This window comes from Oncorhynchus keta, chromosome 18 (assembly GCF_023373465.1).
Source record: "Oncorhynchus keta strain PuntledgeMale-10-30-2019 chromosome 18, Oket_V2, whole genome shotgun sequence".
Taxonomy (NCBI): Eukaryota; Metazoa; Chordata; class Actinopteri; order Salmoniformes; family Salmonidae; genus Oncorhynchus; species Oncorhynchus keta.
In genome coordinates this window covers 13,082,626-13,107,676 of record NC_068438.1, presented here as the reverse complement: position 1 = coordinate 13,107,676, position 25,051 = coordinate 13,082,626, and the positions used below count along the sequence as shown (strand labels likewise).

At 42.7% G+C, this 25,051-nt stretch overlaps 2 protein-coding genes across 7 annotated transcripts in view; both read left to right on the top strand.

The window, feature by feature from the left end:
* The window catches only part of LOC118397301 (serine/threonine-protein kinase PAK 4-like), a 34,971-nt gene extending 19,161 nt beyond the window's left edge, over positions 1 to 15,810 (top strand). For all 4 annotated transcript variants that reach the window (XM_035791921.2, XM_035791924.1, XM_035791923.2 and 1 more), the window contains 9 exons: positions 5,483 to 5,704; positions 6,155 to 6,375; positions 6,495 to 6,927; positions 7,070 to 7,513; positions 7,848 to 7,981; positions 8,606 to 8,732; positions 11,394 to 11,519; positions 11,609 to 11,743; positions 11,874 to 15,810. In XM_035791921.2, coding sequence (XP_035647814.1) covers positions 5,504 to 5,704; positions 6,155 to 6,375; positions 6,495 to 6,927; positions 7,070 to 7,513; positions 7,848 to 7,981; positions 8,606 to 8,732; positions 11,394 to 11,519; positions 11,609 to 11,743; positions 11,874 to 12,029 — 1,977 coding nt within the window. In that variant the 5' untranslated portion in view covers positions 5,483 to 5,503 and the 3' untranslated portion in view covers positions 12,030 to 15,810. The remainder of the gene's footprint in view (positions 1 to 5,482; positions 5,705 to 6,154; positions 6,376 to 6,494; positions 6,928 to 7,069; positions 7,514 to 7,847; positions 7,982 to 8,605; positions 8,733 to 11,393; positions 11,520 to 11,608; positions 11,744 to 11,873) is intronic.
* On the top strand, positions 12,399 to 25,051 carry LOC118397300 (sushi domain-containing protein 6-like). Of its 3 annotated transcripts, none has more exons than XM_052467429.1 (5): positions 12,399 to 12,548; positions 20,552 to 20,658; positions 21,297 to 21,503; positions 22,993 to 23,134; positions 23,794 to 25,051. In XM_052467429.1, the coding sequence occupies exons 2-5, from the start codon at positions 20,565 to 20,567 to the stop codon at positions 24,116 to 24,118; spliced, it is 768 nt and encodes a 255-aa protein (XP_052323389.1). In that variant the 5' UTR covers positions 12,399 to 12,548; positions 20,552 to 20,564; the 3' UTR covers positions 24,119 to 25,051. The 3 variants fall into 3 exon arrangements, with proteins under 3 accessions (XP_052323389.1, XP_035647812.1, XP_035647813.1); XM_035791919.2 differs by lacking the exon at positions 12,399 to 12,548 and adding an exon at positions 18,184 to 18,748; XM_035791920.2 differs by lacking the exon at positions 12,399 to 12,548 and adding an exon at positions 18,188 to 18,748 and having other exon boundaries at positions 23,797 to 25,051.

Below are 25,051 nucleotides of genomic sequence, written 5' to 3'. Positions count from 1 at the left end.
CGATCAAAGAGCTCAAATGGAGTGTTTTTCCTTTGCTACATTACATACTTGACACACGTGGCTGTGCCTAGAGTCTGGTGGAACACCCCTTGTGCTTGGACAGACAGTAGCTCTCTGGCCATGACCCATCTGGGTCTCCACTGCCACAAGTTTCTTTCTTGCTGCTCACCAGTGCATAATAGAATGCTAATGTATTGTGAGGGATTCCATAACCGGGGAGAGCATATTTTGAACTTGAAGTTTTTTGTTCACTTTGTGGGAGGTTGCAGCTCTACTCTCTATATACAGAGGGACATTATTCATGAATGGTAGTGAAATATAAGCTAGGCTTTATGACTGCTTTACTGACTGACAGGAAGAAGAAAATGGAGTTAATACATTTGAAAATGTGACCATCCTTTGTTTTCTCTGGGCCTCTTATTTCCTGTCCTGTATCTGTCTAGTCTGAGTGCGTGGACACCTGTCTCTCGCTCCCCCTGCTACCTTCTCCGTAGGGGGAAGTGTAGAACACGGAAGAGTGAGGTCTGTGTCCTAGGGCCTTCTGGGGGAAGTGCTACTACACCTGCTGCTGTGACTCTCAGCTGGGCCTCACCTGTTCAAACCTGTCTCACCGGTGCACTGCCTACAGACTGCTGCCCGAGCTCCACCATGCGATCTGTGCTGCTCTCCACTTTCATTCAGTCACTTATCCTGGGGGAAGGCACTGTTTTGTTGCTGTTTTCGTCATCTCTAATGTAATTTCTGATAGTATTTGTCCTTCTGGCATTGAATAATCCTTTTTCCTTGGCTGTGTTGAACTATTTCCCCCATCGTTGCTTGGGTCCAATAAGACAGGGTTTCAGAGGAGCAATCGAATACTTCAGCAAACCACTTTACAAGCCTGTCAGCAAGATTCAGTCGTGTGGGGCTCTGTGGTTGCTGCTCAGTATGTTTCCCATTCAATCCGTTTTTGTAGACCGATAACTCATCTCGCAGTTTTTGTAAACAACTAAATGATCTAGCAGTACTGTCAGTAGCCGCTGCCTTATTTGATATAGTCATCATGCTGACTTGTGCGTTCAACTCTGACCAGCAGTAGTGGCTTTTAAATAGTTAATGGAAGGCCCATGGTGACCTCTAATCTGTGGCCCTTTTTGTACAGGTTAGTGCAGATGGGTGGATGATCCCATTACACTTCAAACATTCGTTGAGTCAGTTCTGCTTTCTGGGTCAGTCAGGCAGTATTCCTCAGCCCCTCGCCAAGCACCCCTTCCCTGCAGCTTGGGTGGATCTAGGACCGTGGTCAGGAACAGGCAGTATATCGCAGGCAGACAGCCCAGCATTTGGTTTCAGGGATAGCCTCTATCTAAAGCAAGAGAAGGAACCCGGAATGTAAAAGGTGTGTGTGTGTGTGTGTTTGAGTATAGAGAAATACGCTAGAGGAAAAATGTGCTAGTGAAGGAAAGGTGGAAGTCATTTTTCTCTGCAGCTTGGGGCCTGTGTCCCGGGGCCTCGGAGTATTACCTGACTAATACAATTCTTGTCTCTGAAGAAAATTGCTGCGACTTGTATAAGCTATTTGTCTTTATGGGAGGTCTCCCTACAAATTATATTGTCATTTTCTAATGTCAACTTGTGTAGGTTGTGTACTCTGATTGTTTCTCTCTCTGTGCATTTGCCAAAGGATATTCACTCAGTGTGATTGTGTCAGTCTACATTAAATGGTTTTCAGAGATGTTCTCTAGTAGACGTCGACCGATTTTATGATTTTATGATACCAATTATTGGAGGACCAAAAAAGGCAGATGCCGATTTAAAAAAAATATGTATATATATTGTTTTAAATGTACATTTTATTTTTTTAAACTTTAAAATATATATATGTGTAATAATGACAATTACAACAATACTGAATGAACAATGAACACTTAACTTAATATAATACATAAATTAAATCAATTTAGTCTCAAATAAATAATGAAACATGTTCAATTTGGTTTAAATAATGCAAAAACAAAGTGTTGGAGAAGAAAAAGTAAAAGTGTAATATGTGTCATGTAAGAAAGTTAACATTTAAGTTCCTTGCTCAGAACATGAGAACATATGAAAGCTGGTGGTTCCTTTTAACATGAGTCTTCAATACTTCTAGGTAAGAAGTTTTAGGTTGAGGTTATTATAGGACTTTTGACCTTTGACTATTGGATGTTCTAACAGGTACTTTAGTATTGCCAGCCTAATCACTGGAGTTGATAGGCTTGAAGTCATAAACAGCGCAATGCTTGAAGCACAGAAGAGCACGAAGCACGAAGAGCTGCTGGCAAATGCAGGAAAGTGCTGTTTGAATGAGTGCTTACGAGCCTGCTGCTGCCTACCACTGCTCAGTCAGACTGCTCTATCAAATCATAGACTTAATTATAATATAACACACAGAAATATGAGCCGTAGGTCATTAATATGGTAAAATCCGGAAACTCATTTCGAAAACAAAACGTCTATTCTTTCAGTGAAATACGGAACCATTCCCTATTTTATCTAACGGGTGGCATCCATAAGTCTAAATATTGCTGTTACATTTGTCGTTTTGTTATCTATGCCAGATTAAGTGATATGACCTGCTATTCTATAAAATAATTTCTCTAAATGAATAATACCCGATTTAAGCTAATCAGGTAGATAATTAACTAGAAAGTGGAGGCACCATGAAATAATGTTTATAGAGCAGTTATCTTCCGAATAAACTCTTAAAGACCTGGTAACCTTATTCAGTCTCATCTGAAAGTGGTCAATTCTTGGTTATCTTCACGAACCCTAGCTAACAAGTTAAATCAGCAATACAAATTGGGTTGAATTATTTATTTACTAAATACCTAACTAATCACACAGAATTACATAAATCGACTAGATAATACATGGATTACAAATTGTCATAAAGAAAAAGTCCCTGGCGGACGGAGCCGACATGGCAGCTCGCTACACAAAGAAAGGTGTTTGATTGAAAGAGCGGGAAGACTGAGGAACAAAGGGAGAAGCTCTGCTATCGTAAATACAGGATCTGTGGTCCTTCTGTAGCACAGTTGGTAGAGCATGGTAGAGCATGGCGCTTGTAACGCCAGGGTAGTGGGTTCGATTCCCGGGACCACCCATACGTAGAATGTATGCACACATGACTGTAAGTCGCTTTGGATAAAAGCGTCTGCTAAATGGCATTTTTTTTTTTTATCTCTTGCATTCTAAATTACTGCCTATTTGGAAAAGGAAAATGCAATGAATATTTAGTCTGAGCTGCGCTTGAATAGGTTGGTGGTATATGGAAGGCTGAGTTGCCCATCCTTTGAAGAGCGTCTCTGATGGTAAACTGTACCCGTTTTAGTAACGTCGTTGTGTGGTAGACGGTATACTCTGTCATTTCCCAGTCCACGCTTGGCGGCTGGAGTGAATCAGAGCTCATGCTATATTCTGGCTGGTATTGTTGAAATTCGACATGTCGATCGTCCTCTTCACGTGGGAATTCAATGCTAATTTCGTTAGGTAGCTGAGATTGGCTTTGCTCTGTAGGTGTCACCGGTCCTTCTAACGTCAAGGCCGTCGCCTTAATGTCCCCGGAACAGGAAAGTTATATTGTCGTCAAGGCTTTATATAGGAAACGAGAGGAGGGCGTGTTTCATAGTTTAAAACCAATGTCTCTTCACGTGGGCAGGCCACTGAGTCGTGCCTAATTCATTCATGAAAACCCAAATCTCACATTTTAGAAGCTAAAATCACATTTCATCCCATCACAAATAATTTCATATTCAAACATTTAAATTTCACAAGTCCATGTGAATCGGGTAACTAGACTTTCCACTGTACAGTTTGTCATCCTATCATTGATGAGAATGTCTCAGATGACGACCAAACTGACAACATATTCATTAAGTACCAACGCATATGTTCAACTGGTTGGATTACCAAAATATGGTTCATTTCCCTCCACCTTCTTATATTCCCAGAATCTCTATGTTAACCAAGGGATTTTCAATAGTCACATCAGTAGGGTAGAGAGAAGAAAAAAGGGGTAGATGTATTTATGACTGTCATAAACCTACCCCCAGGCCAGTGTCATGACACATTGCAAAACCTTCAATGTTATGTAATAATTCTGTAAAATTCAGGTGGCCCAAACTGTTGCATATACCCTGACTCTTCTTATCAACTGGAAATCTGTATTTTTGGACACCGATTTGGCCGATATAAAAATAATACAAATTTTACAAAAAAAATCTTACCTGGGAATATTGAAGACTCATGTTAAAAGGAACCACCAGCTTTCAGATGTCCTCATGTTCTGAGCAAGAAACTTAAACGTTAGCTTTCTTAAATGGCACATATTGCACTTTTACTTTCTTCTCCAACACTTTGTTTTTGCATTATTTAAACCAAATTGAACATGTTTCATTATTTATTTGAGGCTAAATTGATTTTATTGATGTATTATATTAAGTTAAGTGTTCATTGTTCATTCAGTATTGTTGTAATTGTCATTATTACAAATACATTAAAAAAAATGGCAGATCAATCGGTATCGGCTTTTTTTCGGTCCTCCAATAATCGGTATCGGCGTCGAAAAATCATAATCGGTCAACCTCTACTCTGTTGCACAGGAGTGACACAATATTCATAATTAAAATAAATTCATGTTAGCAGGCAATATTAACTAAATTTAAAAATATATATCTGTGTATTGATTTTAAGAAAGGTGTTGATGTTTATGGATAAGTAGACATTGGTGCAACGACAGTGCTTTTTTTGCAAATGCGCTTGTTAAATCACCCGTTTGGCGAAGTAGGCTGTGATTCAATGATAAATTAACAGGCACCGCATCGATTATATGCAACGCAGGACAAGCTAAATAAACTAGTAATATCATCAACCATGTGTAATTAACTAGTGATTATGTTAAGATTGATTTTTTTTTTATAAGATAAGTTTCATGCTAGCTAGCACCTTACCGTGGCTCCTTGCTGCACTCGCATAGCAGGTAGTCAGCCTGCAACGCAGCCTCCTCGTGGAGTGCAATGTAATCGGCCATAATCGGTGTCCAAAAATGGCAATTACCGATTGTTATGAAAACATGAAATCGGCCTTAATTAATCATCTATTCTGATTAATCGGTCGACCTCTACTCTCTAGTCTGAAGTGTGTCAATGGCCGATTGGCAGATCAAGTTTTCATGTGTTAGCCTCTCAGCGCTATTGAAAAGAAGCAGGACATCCTTGATGTTATCACTTATCATCATGGACTGCTGATGTGTTTAACACTGTTCCACTGCAACCCCCAAAGTCATTCCTGGGGTGTATTCAAAAATGGAAGTAAACAGACCGAAACGGGTAGGGAGCAACCTGAAATTGTGAAATAAGAAATAATTTTTTTTGTTGCAAACCGTTTTGCCTTGCAAAATGTTTTGCTACGGTTTACTACGGTGTGCACTAATGAATACACCCATGTTCTCCTCTCTGTGTTCCAGGTCTGATGCCCGGCTGCTGCCATGTTCACCAAGAAGAAGAAGCCCCGCGTCCAGATTTCGGCACCTTCCAACTTCGAGCACCGCGTGCACACAGACTTTGACGAGCAAGAACAGAAGTTTGTGGGGCTGCCGCGGCAATGGCAGTCTCTGATCGAGGACACAGCCAAGAGGCCCAAGCCCTTCATCGATGTCACCGTCATCACCACTGTGGAGCCCCGCAAGGTCAGGGTTCGTCACAAAGGGACGTGGGAGGAAAGGCGTGTGTCATAAACAGAAAGTGATGTTTTCACTGTAGGGTCATTCTCTGTTAACAAATTTTACTAAGTTTTTATTTGTATTATTCTCTTCACTGCATCAGGGATAGCGTACACAGACGTTTCGCCTTTACAGCCTTCTTCAGTGTGTAGGTCATGGGGAAAGGGCACCAAACTATTACTGTCTGAGATTACTGTACGTCAGATTCGGATCACAGTCTGAATGCACAGAACCTAAACAGTAAACATGATTGTCTTCTTTCCGAAACAATAAACACAGCAAATGCAAAAGACATCACTGAAAATAGAATCTACCTGTCATCATATCTATTTTTAGAATGAAGCTGTGACAGTCCAGGAAGTCTCTTGTCTGGTCTGATCTCAACCCCTCCTTACTTGGTGTCTCTCCCTCCTGTAGACCATAGTGCGGGGTAGTAAGATCGCTGTGGACGGCTCGCTGACATGGCTGCTGGATGAGTTTGACACCATGTCGGTAACCCGCTCCAACTCCCTGAGGCGAGGCAGCCCCCCGATCCAGCCCCGCAGAGACTCCGGATCCTCGGGGGGAGGAGGCCATGAGAACGGGGACCTGGCCCATCGGACACAACACCACCCAGATCACTATGGAGACAGAGATAGGTAGTGTCGGTAGAAGGGGGCCAGGAGATTTTCAGAACTGTTGTAAAATGGCTCTTGTCGGAAAAGTTTCCACCACTCCAGAGAGATGTAACCTATTTACCGTGTCTCTGATGCACTAGGGAGCGGCCCAGGCCGGACCAGTTAGCTGGTGGAGACCCCCGGCAGCCCCAGCGGGTAACCCGCTCTCAGAGAGAGGACGGCCGGCCACAGCAGCAGCCCCGGGGCCAGGAGCCAGGCAGCAGGCACCGAGAGAGGGAGCGGCCCTGCCCACCCCCTCCCCCGCCAAAGCCCAGAGACATGGACCCACAGGACCACCACGACCAGGTAGTCCGCAGGGACGGGCCCAGCGACAAGAGGCCCAAGTCCAGCTACACAGGCAGGGACGGCAGTCCCCAATCGCCCCGGGATAAGAGGCCTCTCTCGGGGCCCAACATCCGTATGCCTAACCTCCCTGTCACAGAGGGGGTGATAAAGACAGCACAGCAGAGCAGTAGGCCGTTCAACACCTACCCCCGCGCTGACAGTGAAGGAGGAAGAAGCCCCACCAGCCAGGTACTGACATGCTGTTAGGAGAACACCAGAACGTTGGGTGATATGGAGAAAATGGAAACCATTGTAGCTAATGTTTTATCGACAGACCTCTCAGACATAAAGATGTTGTTCTTACAGTGTCATTATTTTATCTCCGTTCTAGGAGCTGAAGCCAGCCCGACCACACGAAACACCGCGCCACAACGGTCCCTCTAGTGGCCGCAGTGGGGGCAAAGCCCCACAGCAGGGCCAGCTACGAGGGGACCCCCACCACTCCTCCCACCCTGTCCTGGGCCCTGAGCCCCCCCACGGCTACCAGCAGCTGAAGGCTCCTGTTCCCCGCCCTCTGGCCCCTGCCCTACCACCACAGCAGGCCCTCTCACCCCAGAGGGAGCCCCAGCGGGTGTCCCATGAGCAGTTCCGCGCCGCACTACAGATGGTGGTGGACCCGGGTGACCCGCGCACCTACCTGGACCACTACATCAAGATCGGAGAGGGCTCCACCGGCATTGTGTGCATTGCCACCGTCAAGAGCACCGGCAAACTGGTCGCTGTCAAGAAGATGGACTTGCGCAAGCAGCAGCGCCGGGAGCTGCTATTCAATGAGGTGGGGACACTGGTCACTGTAATGGACTTGGATGGGGGTCTTGTTTTTGACCCTGTCATTGACTTACACTGAATGCGATTGAGATGATACAGGTTTTAAGATTGTGGATATTTAGGGAATACAGGCCATGAATTTATAAGCTAATAGTTGTGTGATCCAAAACCTTTTATAGTGGAATTGGCTATTACAGAGCTGATTTGCTGACATTTGTAAAAATGTGTCCTTCATGAAGGGTGAAGTTGATGCATATCTTTGCAGGGGTGTAATGAGTGATGTCATATGCCGTGTAATTTCCCACGGTCTCCTCAGTAACTCTGGTTGCTGTGATCTCCAGGTGGTGATAATGCGGGACTATCACCATGACAACGTAGTGGAGATGTACAACAGCTACCTGGTGGGAGATGAACTCTGGGTCGTCATGGAATTCCTGGAGGGAGGGGCTTTGACTGACATCGTCACACACACCAGGTCCGTGTCTGTTGATCGGTGGTTAGTGCTATCCGGAATCCTTGGCATGTCCCTACCCTTAACTAACCTTTTTTATATTTCGACTTCAATGGGGTGATGTCGGAGTTGGACGTACCAAGGATACCGGATAGCAATGACCGTTGATCTGCTTCTCTGACAACTGACCAGCAGGACAGAAGACTATGGTAGGGCTGTCCAACCCTCTTTCTGGAGATATACCATCCTGTAGGTTTTCAGGCCCAACCCTAACCTAACATACCTGATTCAGCTAGTAAGAGGTCTTGGTGTGTGGTTAATAAGTAGAGTCAGGTGTTTTCAATAGATTTGGAGTGAGCCTACTGGACGGTAGATCTCCAGGAAGAGGCATGGGCAGCCCTGGGATATGGTGATTTAAGATTGTCTGTGTTTCATACTAGTCATATAATATTCAACTGCTCAAATCATAGTTGTTTTTACAATACAAGCAATGGTAACCACTCAAAATGTTTTTTTGTTATTTGTTTCACCACTAGGTGGTAGTGTTGCATAGCTACACCATCACGTCACTGCAATGCGACCTGTACTGTGTGTGTGATGTTATTTCTCTGTCAACTCGGAGTGCTAATGACCGGTGTGTGTGTCCAGGATGAATGAGGAGCAGATAGCCACAGTGTGCCTGTCTGTGCTGAAGGCTCTGTCAGTGCTGCACACCCAGGGCGTCATCCACAGGGACATCAAGAGTGACTCCATCCTTCTCACCCACGATGGCAGAGTAAGTACTCTGAACTCCAGGGGTTAAAGTTCTCCATCAATGCGACGGATTTCTGTCACGTTGGGGAGTTTGGAAATGACACAGCCTAATACAGACAGAAGCATGTCTCTCCTACAAAATATATTCCAAAATAAATGTATTCCCAAATATTTTACTCTGTTACGCTATGTGCACTGAATTGACATGTGCTGTATGATTGTTGATGACACGCCAATGTTCAGATGAAGGGAATTAAATGGTCTTTAATGCGAACCACAGCAGCGCTCAGCTCAGACAGCGCTGTCTAGCCTTCTGTAGCTACTGGCAGTCATTCAAAGCCTCTACTTTATCATTCAGGATGGAGCTTTCCAGTGACACAATTTTTGCCATGTAATGTTATTAAAACAAAATCAGACAACCTGATTATTAGGATAGAACACGCAACAAGCCAACTAGGTAAACTATGTGAGATAAATATCCCTCTCGAGGCACATTCAAGTTGCTAGAGTCATAGGAGGGGAAATGTATTCTGACAAGCAGTCAATGCACAACTATTCTTCATGCAATCATGGGAAAACACTTTTAAAAGCTGGGGGGTCGCAGTTTTACGTTGCTACCACGTTTATTTCTGTACTCTTTCAATTCCGTGTGGCATCGTTTTACAAATGCAGTTGTACAATTGGAGTTTCAAGCATGGTTTGCACAACAGACCAATTTAAAGGAGCGTTGTCGTCTTAAAAGGGCAATGATATACTTTGTAATTAAAACAAAAACATGTCATTTTTTTCGAGTGAATAATTTATATAAAATTATTAATAATGACAGTCAGGATGTTGTGTCCAGTGGGGTAAATGGAGGTGGACAACCCCCATGCTTCAGCCTATGTAAATTGTATAGCCTCTGCTCATCAGTTGGGCTACAGGTGATAATGCTTATTAGTAATAGCACATCTGATAATATAGACCATGCATTGGTTATATGCACATGCTCCAATATGTTAAAATAATTTCTGGAGGTAGAAATGAAATTTTAGATGGCATCATGTGATTTCCATTCATTTTGAAATAGAATGTCCTTCCAAATAATTTACCAGAACTGACATTCTCAGTCCTTGATGATCCCGGGGTCCTAAGCAAGGGGACTGGAATTGGTCAAACATGATTGTCATGACTTTCTTACTTGAAAGGGAGGTGAACTTGACCCCAGACAATTGATCTGAGATCGACTTCAAGTGTCAATCATTGGGATTATTTTGTTGCTTTAACCCCTGCCTAACTCTGACCCCAGCTCTGCATTACTACCTATCCATCAGACAATTATAAGACACCAAACTCTGACCCCAACTCTGCATCACTACTTCCTTCATAGACACAAATATTCTAATTTTCCATGGCAAAAAAAAGAACACGAGACAGACTAGACTCTATGGACCTTGAAGAACCTGCTGTTTGATATAAAATATTTTGTGATATAGGCCTAGCTTTAGGAAATAACTGAATCTGAGTGAATAATAAGGCTGTGTGTGAAATGTCTGATTCATGTTTTGTTTATTTGATATGATATTCTTCAGAGTATTGTGACAACCCTCCCCATACCACCCAGTCATAACAGGCTTTCATTTTCGTATTGAAACAAAAGTCTGCTTTAAAACCATCTGTCAAAATGTAGATATGGGAAAAGAGGAACTTGTTTGAGTCATGTTTGTTCCCAAAGTATTGTAATGCAGTACCAGTCAAAAGATTGGACACACCTACTGATTCAAGGATTTTTCTTTATTTTTACTAATCTGTCATCAAGGCAAAGTGTGGCTACTTTGAAGAATTTCAAATGTAGAATTTATTTTGATATGATTAACACATTTTTTTGGTTACTACATGGTTCCATATGTGTTATTTCATAGTTTTGATGTCTTCTATTCTACAATGTAGAAAAATAGTACAAATATAGAAAAAGTAGGTGTCTAAACTTTTGACTGGTACTGTATATGAGAGGTAATGGAGGGCTTGAAGCTCAAGCTGTTAATTTAGTTTTTATTTACCTGACAACAGTTTGCAGATGATACAACAGTTTCATTGAGCCCAGGTGACAACCTCAAGCCCCACTTGTGACTTGTAGCTGTCATGGTTAGCATGCTAAGGGCTGCGCTTAGCTCTTATTGTGGTTGACCCAAGGGGAAGTGTAGTCAGTCACCCTCAGCTGTTTCTCGGCAGACGAGTGTGGGTGGGTGCGTGCGCGAGCTTGTTCCCTTGCGTGTTTCATTTCCCCTTACCAATTCAAAGCATGCTTTAGTCAGTGAGCCCTGTTCTTCAGAGGTCACAATTGACAGACAGGATATTTATCCACCCAGGTATTGCAAAGGTTTTCTCAGAAAACTGTGGGAGTTACTCTGCTGTGATGTGTAGTACTGTAACACAGCATATTGCTAGATAGAGGATTGTTCTTTGTACACAAAGGGTTGAGCCTGTCAATCTATAACACACAACTTCCATGTCAGCTGAAAAAGTGTCATTTGCAAAGATACATTCTAAAAAATACTGCTATGTTTTTAGGTAGATTTTAAAAGCATTTGATCAACAGTTACTCAGGTTGTCTTAATCTTAGCGGTAACAAAATTTCAAAAAGTCCTGTGTGTGAATTGTAGTGTGGCTCTGACCCTCTCCTCTGCAACCCCCCTCCTACCAGGTGAAGCTGTCAGACTTTGGCTTCTGCGCCCAGGTGTCTAAAGAGGTCCAGCGGCGTAAGTCCCTGGTGGGCACACCCTACTGGATGGCCCCAGAGCTCATCTCACGACTACCCTATGGGCCTGAGGTAAGGTACCGTTAGTTGTGTCTGTTTGTGCATTATAATTCTAAACCATCATTGATCACTGTGTGTATATACAATATTCTACCCTGTAGGTGGACATCTGGTCCTTGGGGGTGATGGTGATCGAGATGGTGGACGGAGAACCCCCCTATTTCAATGAGCCCCCCCTCAAAGCTATGAAGATGATCCGTGACAACCTACCACCCAAACTCAAGAACCTACACAAGGTACTAGGCACACCAGAAAGAGCCCATCTCTCACAAAAGGCCCCAACATGGTTAACTATGTCCCTGCTATTCAACATTTTGAAGTCGATACTCATTCTTTGATGTTGTTTTTCATTCTCTCCGTTCCCAGGTTTCTCCTCTCCTCAAGGGCTTCCTGGACAAATTGCTGGTGCGAGACCCTACCCAGAGGGCCTCAGCCAATGAGCTGCTCAAGCACCCCTTCCTGAGCAAGGCTGGCCCGCCCTCCTGCATCGTGCCTCTCATGAGGCAGAACCGCATGAGATGAGAGTGAGCAGAGGCCTCTTCCCCATAAAGTGGTAGTAGTCACATGAACCCTGAAACCCAAGCTCACACCTCGGACTCGCACTGATCTGGAGCGGGGGGGGGGGAGACAGCGGAGAAGCACTGCCCAGTATGTATTAGCATTTTTGTTGGTCAAGCATTGTTTTAACGCACCTTTTGAAATGAAAAGGAACTCTGTCTGTCCCTTTTTTCCTGTGGGGGAAAAACATTTGGACACTACAAGGATTTATAGCTTGAGACTTGGAAAGTGTTGTGGGATCATTAGAACCTAAGCTACCTGCTGGGGAGACTCACAAAAAGCACTGTTAGCATCCTAGCTGAATGGTCTGAAAAGCATGCTTCCACACTAAAGGACTTCCTCACTACATGGCCCAGTCTCAACTCTATTGCAATAGAAAGGACATCATAAACTACTACTGAAGGAGGACCATGCTTTTCTCTTACCACACGATGAGTACAAGTCTGAAAAACACTTGGTCCCTGTTACAAACACGAAGAAAAGGTAAACACTGGAGTTGTGTTTTTTTAGATATTTCTTTCTTTATATTTCTTGTGTAAGTATGATGAACATAGAGATATATCTGCTTTGTTTTCTCTATTTTATGATTTTTGTTTAGGTTACAGTGAGATGATTTTAAAGCACTCTTCTCCGATAGAAGCTGCACTCCTGGTTGATTCCAATATAGTGTCTAGTTCTTTAAATCGTTTAGTTTTTTAATTTACCTGTGTTTAATAGAATATCATGGTGAAGTGAACATCAAGGTAGTTTTAGCTGTTATTTTTACTTTCGGGATTTAGCCGTGTAGATTGTGCTCTCTGTAACCTCGATCCGCTGCTGTAGACCTCAACTGTTAGTCTATAGTAGTGACTACTAGGTCAATGTAAGGACAACCCTTATGAAGCACCCCTTCCACCATACACGTGTTTGTGTGCGTATGTGTGTATATACAGGAATTCTCCAGATCGGTTAAATATTTCTTATTTTTCCCCTAAAGATGCATTTCTTTATTGCCTGACCTGGACAATGGGTCTGGACTATATGAATGTAGTGCTGAGCCACAAACAAGCTCTGCATTTAAAGATGGAATCTGCAGTAGGGTGAAACTGCGCCACCGACCGCCCCCATCACTGTTGTCATTTGTTTTTGTTGCCGAGCTATGGAGTGTCGCGCAGCATAAAAAAATATATATATATATACACAAAAAAAATAGCAGTACATATTGTGCTCTTCTATCGTGCGGAAAAGATGTCAGAGAGGGGAAAAACTGTTTGCAGTTACTTTGTTGAAGGTAATATCGCAAACGGACGTGGCTGTTTCACCATTAAGGATTCCAGATTTAAGGGCTTATTACAACAAGAATTGGACACACAAGGTGAAAATCCGTGTTTAGTTTAATGAAGTGTGCAACAGCTGCTAGAACTGAACTATTGTGTCCACAATGTAGCAACGACAGGAACTGTATGGCAGAAAACACAGATGCAAACAGGGGTGGCAGGGTAGCCTAGTGGTAAGAGCGTTGGACTAGTAACCGGAAGGTTGCAAGTTCAAATTCCCGAGCTGACAAGGTACAAATCTGTCGTTCTGCCCCTGAACGGGCAGTTATAACCCACTTTCCTAGGCCGTCATTGAAAATAAGAATTTGTTCTTAACTGACTTGCCTAGTTAAATAAAGGTAAAAAAACGCAAGTAGTAAACTCTCACTGCAATTGCCCACACACACTTCATGCAGGGCTCAACAAAAGTCTGCGATGTGGGTGGAGTCACGAATTCAGACCTTAAAACGGAATTCAAAAATAGGAAATCAACTAAATGTATTACAAAATGTATTTTGCCAAGATTATCATAAGACATAAAATTGATTTAGTGATTTATATTTTCCTTTAACTCCCTGATGCAAAGGAATGGGAATTCCCCTATCTGTGTGCAAGGTTGTCTGCCACCTTGTGAGCTGTTAGCAATGATGCAAATGATAACCGTCTTCTGATACTTTAAAAAACAGTTAGGCAAACTGCATTCACATGTGTGCCACAGAAACACAGATAACCAAACAAGTCTCTTGGCTGGTACACGCTTGAGTTAAAGGGTATCTACACCCAGAAATGTGTTAGATTTTCCCAAGACCTCAAAACTGCTCACCTGGTATGTTTTAACCATTGTTGTGAAACAAGATTTAATGTTCTATTTAAAAAGTGTGATCCTGGAGAAACAAAACCGATATTACAGGGCCTATTCATTGTTACTCCCCATTTTTTTTTTTCTTCTCTGAGCTTCCCCCCCAATTCTAGAGTAGCAAGATCAAGTCGCACATGTACCATAGAGAGCATCCAAAGACCACAAGGCTTTAGTGCACAGCAAAGAGTAGCCAATGTGTCTGTTCTGAATTTCAGTGGGGAAATCGGAACAGACTGTCCATAAGTAGACACTAACACTACATTGTGAAGTATTGTATTTAGATACAGAATTGAAGTGTCATAGCAGAGGTTAGTGTACTGTTTTAACATTCTGTCTCAAATGTACTTGCTTGTAGCAAATTTGAGTATTTAATATAGATTTAACCAATTGTTTTACAATAATATTTTATTCATCGCTCACTTAATCCATTTCAGTACTTTTTACTGATGCTCAAATGGTAGTCTGGTTGAATTTAAATGTGAGACAATGTTCCATATTTACAAAAGACAAGTGGAAGTCTGTTTAAAGTGACATGATGGTTGGCATACCTGAATAAGATGTGATCTGTCTATTCCCTGTGTAAAAAAGAATGTTCTTCCAGTTTAGTAAAACTGAGTGAAAAGATGGGCTGAAAGAATGACAATCAAAGTTAGTAGGAGTAAATAACCGTCTGCTTTTGCAACAATATTCTAAACTGATCACTTTTCATTGCTCACAAAGTTTTGTAACTATAATTGTGTAGCATTTTGACAACACAAACTAATTTTCTAAACAAATCCTATTTTGATACTCATTAAATCCATCTTTACGTATGTATATTTTTAAATCACTTAACTAATAAGGTCCATGTAGTGATGGCACACACTTGGTATTTTGTGTTTTTTTATTAAATACTGTATAACGATGAATGCAAAAAAAAATCTATAGACTTATCATTCCTCAAACTACAGAATTGAAGCATCTCATTAACCCCCACATGTTACATAGGAGTTCAATCGCCAATGGTTTCAATCACTTCTACCACAGTTTTCAGTGGCTGGTATGAAACCAATCACGTACATTTCTCAGTTGGTATTTGACATTCCTGAAGCTTCTACTTAAATGAATGGCTGTCAAGGTTAGAACGGCTTAACATAGTTTTATCGGTTTTTGTGTGTATTAATGCCTTAACGTTCAGAAGAGTAACATGATTTAATATGATTCCCTTTCTTTACAATTACTGTTAATTGCAAATGTACATTATTATATTACTCATCTCAAGGAGTCTAGTGCCTCTGCGTAAACTTATCGTTGTTCTCGCTGGTTTGTGTTTGTTGAGGATGCTCAAATTCCAATTAGGAGCTGTGACAACTACTGACTGGCCTACTTGGTAATATATTTATGTGTGAATTTCTCCAACTTGTCTGTATGATCATTTTTCACACTTTCACACACCGCTAAATCATTTATGCATCAGTATTGTCAAGTTTGTCATAGTTGACCATTTTTCTGAAGAGTCCAAACCCCCCTGGATTTTGAATTTCCACTGGTTATTAAAAAAATAAACGTTGCAGTTTGATATTTTTTGCAAATACAGTTTTTCTAAAATGTACTTTTTTGTTGTTGTTGTCATTGTGTATTGTGTGACCATTGATGTCAACCATTTCAAAAGTTGTTACAGCACAATAGCCTTTGTCTCCTCAGATGGTACTAATTTGCTCATTGCTAAAACACTAAAGAGCCAGTGTCAGCCAGTCTGCTATATCCAAAAACATCCTGCAATACTGTAATAGTAAATAGAGGGGTGTGGCTTTATCAGTGACTGCAAAAAGGAAAATAAGGAAGGGAAAGGGGATACCTAGTTAGTTGCACAACTGAATGCATTCAACCCAAATGTGTCTTCTGCATTTAACCCAACCCCCTACGAGGTCCGCACTCAGTAGTCACACTGAAAAAATAACATATTCCATCTTTTAATGAGGGATGTTTTGCCCAACAGGGCTTCATCCTACAGATCAGGTTACAACATAATACAGGTGTAGCACTAACAGGTGGTGAAAGGATCAAATGAGGAACATAGTCACTGATATTTTATACTGTGTAGAGTTTGGACTATGGCTTGTACATGCCACTCCCAGTGAGGTACCAGGAATGAACTTGTTTTGAAGTTGTGCTGTCTAATGAGAAATGACAGGTTAACTTGATGATGTTACAGTTAGTTAATAATGGTCTTAGTGACATTAATAGTTGCATCCTAGTTATTTTCAGTGTAGCACATATGATGAATGCTGTTAGACTTGACCTTTGGAAATATATATATTTCACCTTTATTTAACCAGGTAGGCTAGTTGAGATCAAGTTCTCATTTGCAACTGCGACCTGGCCAAGATAAAGTATAGCAGTATGAACAGACAACACAGTTACAAATGGAGTAAACAATTAACAAGTCAATAACACAGTAGAAAAAAAAGTCTATATACATTGTGTGCAAAAGGCATGAGGAGGTAGGCGAATAATTACAATTTTGCAAATTAACACTGGAGTGATAAATGATCAGATGGTCATGTACAGGTAGAGATATTGGTGTGCAAAAGAGCAGAAAAGTAAATAAATAAAAACTGTGGGGATGAGGTAGGTGTAAATGGGTGGGCTATTTACCTATAGACTATGTACAGCTGCAGCGATCGGTTAGCTGCTCAGATAGCAGATGTTTGAAGTTGGTGAGGGAGATAAGTCTCCAACTTCAGAGATTTTTGCAATTCGTTCCAGTCACAGGCAGCAGAGAACTGGAACGAAAGGCGGCCAAATGAGGTGTTGGCTTTAGGGATGATCAGTGAGATACACCTGCTGGAGCGCGTGCTACGGGTGGGTGTTGCCATCGTGACCAGTGAACTGAGATAAGGCGGAGCTTTACCTAGCATGGACTTGTAGATGACCTGGAGCCAGTGGGTCTGGCGACGAATATGCAGCGAAGGCCAGCCGACTAGAGCATACAGGTCGCAGTGGTGGGTGGTATAAGGTGATTTAGTAACAAAACGGATGGGACTGTGATAAACTGCATCCAGTTTGCTGAGTAGAGTATTGGAAGCTATTTTGTAGATGACATCGCCGAAGTCGAGGATCGGTAGGATAGTCAGTTTTACTAGGGTAAGCTTGGCGGCGTGAGTGAAGGATGCTTTGTTGCGGAATAGAAAGCCGACTCTAGATTTGATTTTAGATTGGAGATGTTTGATATGAGTCTGGAATGAGAGTTTACAGTCTAGCCAGACACCTAGGTACTTATATTCTAGGTCGGAACCATCCAGGGTGGTGATGCTAGTCGGGCGTGCGGGTGCAGGCAGCGAACGGTTGAAAAGCATGCATTTGGTTTTACTAGCGTTTAAGAGCAGTTGGAGGCCACGGAAGGAGTGTTGTATTGCATTGAAGCTCGTTTGGAGGTTAGATAGCACAGTGTCCAAGGCCGGGCCGGAAGTATACAGAATGGTGTCGTCTGCGTAGAGGTGGATCAGGGAATCGCCTGCAGCAAGAGCAACATCATTGATATATACAGAGAAAAGTGTCGGCCCTAGAATTGAACCCTGTGGCACCCCCAGAGACTACTGATGGTGTTGATGAATGATAACATTTGGCTGTGATTATGGTTTTAAATCGTCATCTATTTGAAAGTATGGGCTGGAGCCCATGTACTATATAGGTGGTTGACTGCTAAGAAGTCAGTTATATTGTGTCTTAGGTAGAACCAAATGTTTGTCTTTTCATTTTTATCAACCTGATACATTGGGGAAATATGATGAGATTAAATATGACATCATACAATAATGTATCTCCGGGAGGAACTCAATTCTGTTGCATTAGCACACTCGGCACTATTTTTAACACTTCCGTCTAGTCATTCTATCAGATGTGATTCTGTATCGGGCCTGGCACTGTATACTTTGTTTGTTCACTAAACTCATTTTAGCAGGCGACCATGGTGGGGACAGTTTTGTTTTTAACAGGATTTGTAAAGAAGTGTGGTCGAAAACACTGACCGCTCATTACACTGCGGTGAACTGAAAGTTACATTTTCACAGCTCTGCGAAATTGAGCTTGAATTTCCAGAATGTGAAGGTCCAGTGGACGTTTGCTCCAGGGCGAGGTTTTTGTGTGAAGACTCAATGGTTACTGTGGTGGAGTTCGTGTAGCATGGCCCGGTACCCCGGGGGATGACGAATATTTTAAGGACCCATGGAATTGTCTAAAATGAGGCAGCTCCGCCCCCCCGTGGCACCAGGCCATGTAAAACGAATAGGCAAATGTCAGCAGCGCGCGTAGTCTGGACGGCAGCCAGATAAGTCTCTCAGTTCCTGTCAGAAACACAGCTGAGCAATGATTCAATTGTCAGCGGCTGTGAAATAGATCCACTTGTTGCTATATGCCACATTCATCTGGAGGAGATTTGTCGAATAAAAAAAACGAGCGGATCGTACATCAAACAGACGGAGAAGTATTGCTTTATTCCATTTTGGACTAAACCTTAGACAGAATATTCATATTTCTAGATTCTACAGGTGAGTAGCATTATCGGTGAGATGTTATTTTTAGGCAAGTCATTTTCCAAAATGTAATCAGTTTAACCCCAATAATATAACGTGATATGGCTAGCTTGTAGGCTGTAGGAATCATTTTTGAATTATTGGGAGTTGAGTTTAGTCGGCTAGAGAACTTGTGATTTTCAATTAGTGGTTTGATATAATAGCAATGGTATAAATGCGTCAGCTTTGGCATTTGTTATTTATTTGGGGGTATCTGGTGATTTCTGGGTTTGCACCTGTGCATTCAGCTCCGTTGCGCATTTATGTTCAGCGAGCGCTGATAGGCTATTTAGTTGGTTTCTCATGAACGTTCCACAAACACTAGCCTTATTTCTAAGAGCCTACCTGCTTTTGACGAACACAATAGCTTTAGCTTACCATATTCTGCCGTAGTCTACAAGGTCCTTATCATTTGTGTCTTAATAGGACACACAAAAAACCCATTGATTGCATGTCCTAATTTCCATGACAACACAAAGACATAAGTAGTCATATAAGTGAACCATTATAATATGGGATGTGGGTGTAGTCACAGAAGGCGCACCTATTCCTCGTGGATCAGTGGGATGGCAGGAAAAGTGTCACTGTGTGTCAGTCCTCCATGTATTACACTAACAGGAACATCTCGAAGGGATGCAGCTGAGTAGTTTGAAAGTCAGAGCAGAAAGTGCAAAGTACTGCATAGCAAAAGTCATGAAACCAATAGGTTAGTTAGTCAGTAATAACCCATCAAACATGGGAATCCTTGTTGGCACGCAGAAGATGAAACAGTTACCAAATCCTTACCGAGGAGAAATACATCCATGTTTTACTGGACATGTTCAAATGAGTGCCTTTTATTGATACATACTTATTACATTTCATTTTATGGAGTCGCATTTTAAAGTAATGCATTATAATGGAGCTGGAGAAATGTGTAATGGCATACTTCACAGCTTGCGCAGAACAGAAGTTTTAATATGATGGTGAGTAATATGCCACCCTCCTACATTGTGGTCACAGCTCACTGCCTGATAGATACAGGTGTAGGATCTTCATTTGATCACCCTGTGGCAGGAGAAACTTCCAGCAACGCAGAAAATGTAACATTCAGTAGTGTATTTGAGGTTTAATAGATGGGCTTCATAGATAGGCTTCGGAAGTTTGTAATTTCCATTTAAAAATGTCAGACTTGGTTTTCCCTTACGGAAATGTTATCAACCCCTACAAAAATGGCCATTAATTATAATCCACATCCACATAATTCACATTTCCTATTGCTGCAGGATTATTTTCCTGCTGTAGCAAACTGCCTCAAATGAAGATCCTACACCTGTAGGTTGTGTGAGAACAGCACACATGGTGTTGGCAGGGACCTCCCCGCTGCTCCAGAGATGACTGGCACTCCAAAACCCACCACACCATGGCATTTGTGTTCGTGCCGTACTTATGTGCCAAGTCGATTGCTAACACAGGAAATATGGACCCGGTGAAAATAAACACTACGTGTCATATAAGTAATGTTGGTAAATGTCAGGTGTTAAACAATAACCCAAGTTTAGTTTCAGTTTTGGGAAATGAAAGGGCATTGATTCGCTCATTCAGGGTCAGGCTGTCTCTGTTTATGGTAGCTGCAGTTGTGAACTGCTGTCCTCTGCCTTTGTCACAGCAAAAGGGTATGATTTCCATGTGCATGATTATATATTTGTTGGTATTTAACAACTGTGTGTGTGCATGCATGCTTGTGTGTGTGCATGACTATCTGCAGGGCACTGAGTCCTCTGTTTGTTGTGTCTGCAGGTAGACTGTTTTGATGTCTGCGCGGTGGGGGTCTTTATGGCAGCGTGGACATGTCATTCTGGGCTACGGGCTCTTTCTCCTGGTCGCCCTTCCAGACCTCACCACAGGTATCCATCTCCTTCCCCAACCACCCACAACTTCCCACCCACAGTGATCACCTCTGCTAGGGATCCACGTTGTACCACCATGCACTAGTTGAAATAGTCACCACTGCACCTGAAAGCTGTAATCCATGGAATTAGTGAACTATCTGGACATACAACCGACATCACAGTGCATTGACTCTCAGCCCTCTCCCCTGACCTGCAAGACTCCTCCTCCCAGACACTGACCTGCAAGACTCCTCCTCCCAGACACCCCCCTGTCTTACTCCATCCAAACTACTGTCTCCAATAATAAACTATCTTAACGAAAGCTTTTTCCCCTCTTCAAAGCAACACCTCACGGCACAGCGCCTCTCCCCTATTTGACCTAGATAGTTTGTATGTATTACTATGTAGGCTACGTGTGCCATTTTTAAATTGATGCAGTTCTGTCCACAAGCTGTTCTTGTCTATTAATGTTCTGTATTATATCATGTATTGTGTGGACCCCAAGATGAGTAGCTGCTGCTTTCGCAACAGCTAATGGGGATCCTAATAAAATAGCAAATATCAAACCTGAATCACAGAGCTTTGAGATGCAATAACTGCAGGTTAGATTCAACAGTAAAGTCAAACAACTGAACTGTATGCCTCATCTGCAGGCAGGCAAGGGAACTGCACCTACCCACTGGTGCCAGAACACGGAGGCTTCCGCTGCGAGCCCTCCCCCTGCCGAGGCTTCCCCCAGAAGAGCTTGATCTACTTCTTCTGTGAGCCCGGCTATGCCATCCCAAAAGAGATGGTGCGCAGCTTGCGCTGCCGCCAAGGCAAATGGAACCCCAGCGTGCCCACATGTCTCGCCATGCGAGGTGAGTGTCGTGCACTGAGTCACCAAGGGGGAGGAGGGGGAAACCTTTGCCCATAGTGTAATCGACTCGAGCAGGGATGGGCAACTTTGATGGGGGTGGGGGCCACAGAATCGGAACTCATCATTGGGGGCTGCAGTGGCTTGCGGATCTGCATACCCACATCCTTACACGTAGCCCCCATCTTGTGAGCAAAATATTTTAGTGGCCACCCTCTTGACAGCAAAATTGAAGTTTTAAAGTTAATTTTCTGCAATTCTACACGTTTTGCCATGGGGCGTAGAGAATATTTTGATATCTGAGTGAGAGTGACTAACAAAATCAATGGCGGCCCCCCAGTCAGAAATTCTACCGTGATTATAAGTTTAGATAGCTGGCTGTTAGACTAATTTACCAATCTAAAACATTTTAGGTGACATGGGGTAATTGAGTGACTATCAGTGACTGAAATAACAAGAGAAAAACTGCTGATGCAAACAAACAAATTTTGAAATTGGACCTTGTGTTTGTTATTTTTGGAAATGGATCTGCGGGCCTACAAAAGCATGTTGTGTGTGGAGTATGTCCATGAGTGACTGATATGAGATGAGTGTTAGGTAAACTACAGTCAGGTCAACGGTTGCAGTGTGATTTAAGGTAGGCCCTGTACTCAGACTCACTGACTTGGTAAATGCATGAACTCGGACACCTAACACTTATTACTTTGCCTGGTTCCTGGTTGTCTATATGCACAGAGGTTATGGGTGGATGATGTAAATGTTACATAGTCATCTCATAAGCTGAGTAATAGCAATGCTATGAACACCCCCCTTCATTCGTCCTTATTGGATGTGGAAGAGGCAAGTGGAAGCATGCACTCTATCCACTCTGTACCAGTAGATTTAAAAGCTATAATCCTTATGTAAGCATTACTTTTTTTTCTTCAATGGCCGTGAGTATAGCCTACATAGGCATTGCATGGCACTAGAGGAGCTGAGCAGTGTTTTAGGGTGCTAAATAGTATGGTGTGTGTCCTGCGAAGTGCTGACATTAGACTGTTGTGACTTCCACACAACATAGGTCAGTGATCTACTCGGTGTATGTTAGATGCAAAAGCCGACAGAGCAGATTTTAAACATCTTACTCTCAAGTTATAGAGCCGAGCCTCGTGCTTCCTCTTTCAGGCCTGTGCTGCATCGAAGCAGGAAACCAGCATCAAGAAACGGGAAGTGAGCAAAGTCACCAAACTAACCAGTCTCTTTCCTCTGCCCTATTAAACCTCACGGAAATGTGCTGCATCATGGATATAAGAAACCACACCTACAGATGCTTGACTCCCTTTGAAAGACCCTGTATCATACTGTCCATATGAGTGTCAGTAGTGTGTTTCATCAAAATGATGTGTTTGTCTAGTGTGTTGTAGCTCTGGTCCAGGGTGTTAGTAACGCCTTGGACCTGAGCTAAGTGTGTTGTAGGTGTGTGTGTTGATTGTTTGTGTTGTGTTTTCTCTCAGACAGACATGTTAACTATGAGGACCAGGTGGCCCACTCACTCCCCAGCATTGCCACGACGGCGGTGGGCGTGTCCATATTCCTCCTCACCACCACGGCCTGCTTGGTGATCAAGTCCCGCCTTTTCCCCTGTCACTCACATAGGTAGGCAGATATGATTGGCTCTTATCCCTGTCACTCACACAACTATATTCATATGACTGGAGCCTCTATAGCAGTGTGGTCACTACTAACCCTGGTCCTGGTGCGTTATAGTGTATGTAGATTTTGTTCCAGCCCAACACACCTGATTCAGCTAATTAAGGTCTTGATGTTAGGTTGAATCAGGTGTGTTGCTCTGTAGGGATGGTTACAGCACTGTAGTGGCTTTGAAAAGGCATCACATCCTGTAATGAAAGCCCCTTTATAATCTGATGAGTGAACGCTTAAAGACCTTTTAAGAGACGGAAGAATTTAATTCAGTTGTTTTTGATAGTTGGCAGGGCAGCCTAGTGGTTAGAGCGTTGGACTAGTAACCGAAAGGTTGCAAGTTCGAATCCCCGAGCTGACAAGGTACAAATCTGTCGTTCTGCCCCTGAACAGGCAGTTAACCCACTGTTCCTAGGCCGTCATTGAAAATAAGAATTTGTTCTTAACTGACTTTCCTAGTAAAATAAAGGTAAAATTTAAAATAGTCATCTTGTTATCATCAATGGTGGGTGTTTCAAAGCTGTAGTGTCTATTAGATTGTAGATGACTCCACCCACTGTGTGTGCTGTGTCTTGTCTCTGAAGTCATCTGATCATCTCTCAACTGTTGTTCAGCAGGCGCTCCTCTGACCAGATGGATCTGATGGTGGATGGCCTGCCTGTGTCTCTGCCCAGCTATGAGGAGGCTGTCTATGGGAGCTGGGGGCAACGCCTGCCACCCTGCAGAGGGCCCACCCAACTCTTACTTTCCCAGGCGGCTCCAGGTCCATCATTAGCGCACAACCTATCAGATTCCAGTTACTGTATTCATCCATCCAATCAAAGCCCCGATATCCTTCCGCCCCCTTACGAAGAGATGGAATCCCATCCCAGAGAGGGTCAGAGTGAGGATGACGTGCAGGCCATACAAGTTGCACTTTCCGATGACAAGAACATTTGAGCGACTGGTATATTTGTATTACCCACCAATGATGTACTGATTTAAAAAAAAATAATGTGCTCAGGCACTTATATAGATTCAAGCCTACCAGCTTTATCGGGTTTAAACCTTATACATAGCACACCAGTTCTGATTGGCTGTTTGTGATGTTATGAGGTGTATCCTGCCATGGAGACATGGTTTATATCCCATCAGTGATGGGACCTGAGCCTCGTTTGTTGAGGTGACTTTGGTAATGCCATTACTGTTCCATCACAGGGACCTGTGTGTCTCTATTGTGCACTGTGGGTCAACCCAGCTGGTGAGAGTAGCAATGGAGGTTACTCACTCTCCTTTCCTTGTTGAAATATGATTTGTGATGATGGCTGAGTTGTAGCGTCGGTTATGGAAACTAGCAGGTGACTGGACAGTGTACACAGAGATCATGTGATGTCAATTTAGGAGTAAAAACTGTGTTCTCCCTCCCCTGAAACATATTTTGAGCTGTAGCTACAACCCCAGTCCAATTTTGACTGCTGTTTTTGGGAGTGGTGACTGACTGACCACATGGAAGTGTTTTCACCACAGTGGTGGGAAAAGTACACAATTGTCATACTTGAGTAAAAGTAAAGATACCTTAATAGAAAATGCCTCAAGTGAAAGTCACTCAGTAAAATACTACTTGAGTCAAAGTCTTAGGTTTTAAATATATTTTAATATACTCAAATGCTCAATTTGTAAATTGTGTTTAGTGAGTCCACAATAGAGGCAATAGGGATGACCAGGGATGTTTTCTTGATAAGGGTGTGAATTTTCCTGTGCTGCTAGGCATTAAATGTAAAGAGTACTTTTGGGTGTCAGAGAAAATGTAAAAAGTACATCATTTTCTGTAGGAATGTAGCGAAGTAAAAGTTGTCAAAAATAAAATAGTGAAGTACAGATACTCAAAAAAAA

Coding starts and splice junctions, on each gene's coding strand:
- LOC118397300 (XM_052467429.1), top strand. CDS start 20,565: ATGTCTGCGCGGTGGGGGTCTTTATGGCAGCGTGGACATGTCATTCTG. Junction 20,659..21,296: donor CCTTCCAGACCTCACCACAG/GTATCCATCTCC, acceptor CCTCATCTGCAG/GCAGGCAAGGGAACTGCACC. Junction 23,135..23,793: donor TTCCCCTGTCACTCACATAG/GTAGGCAGATAT, acceptor ACTGTTGTTCAG/CAGGCGCTCCTCTGACCAGA.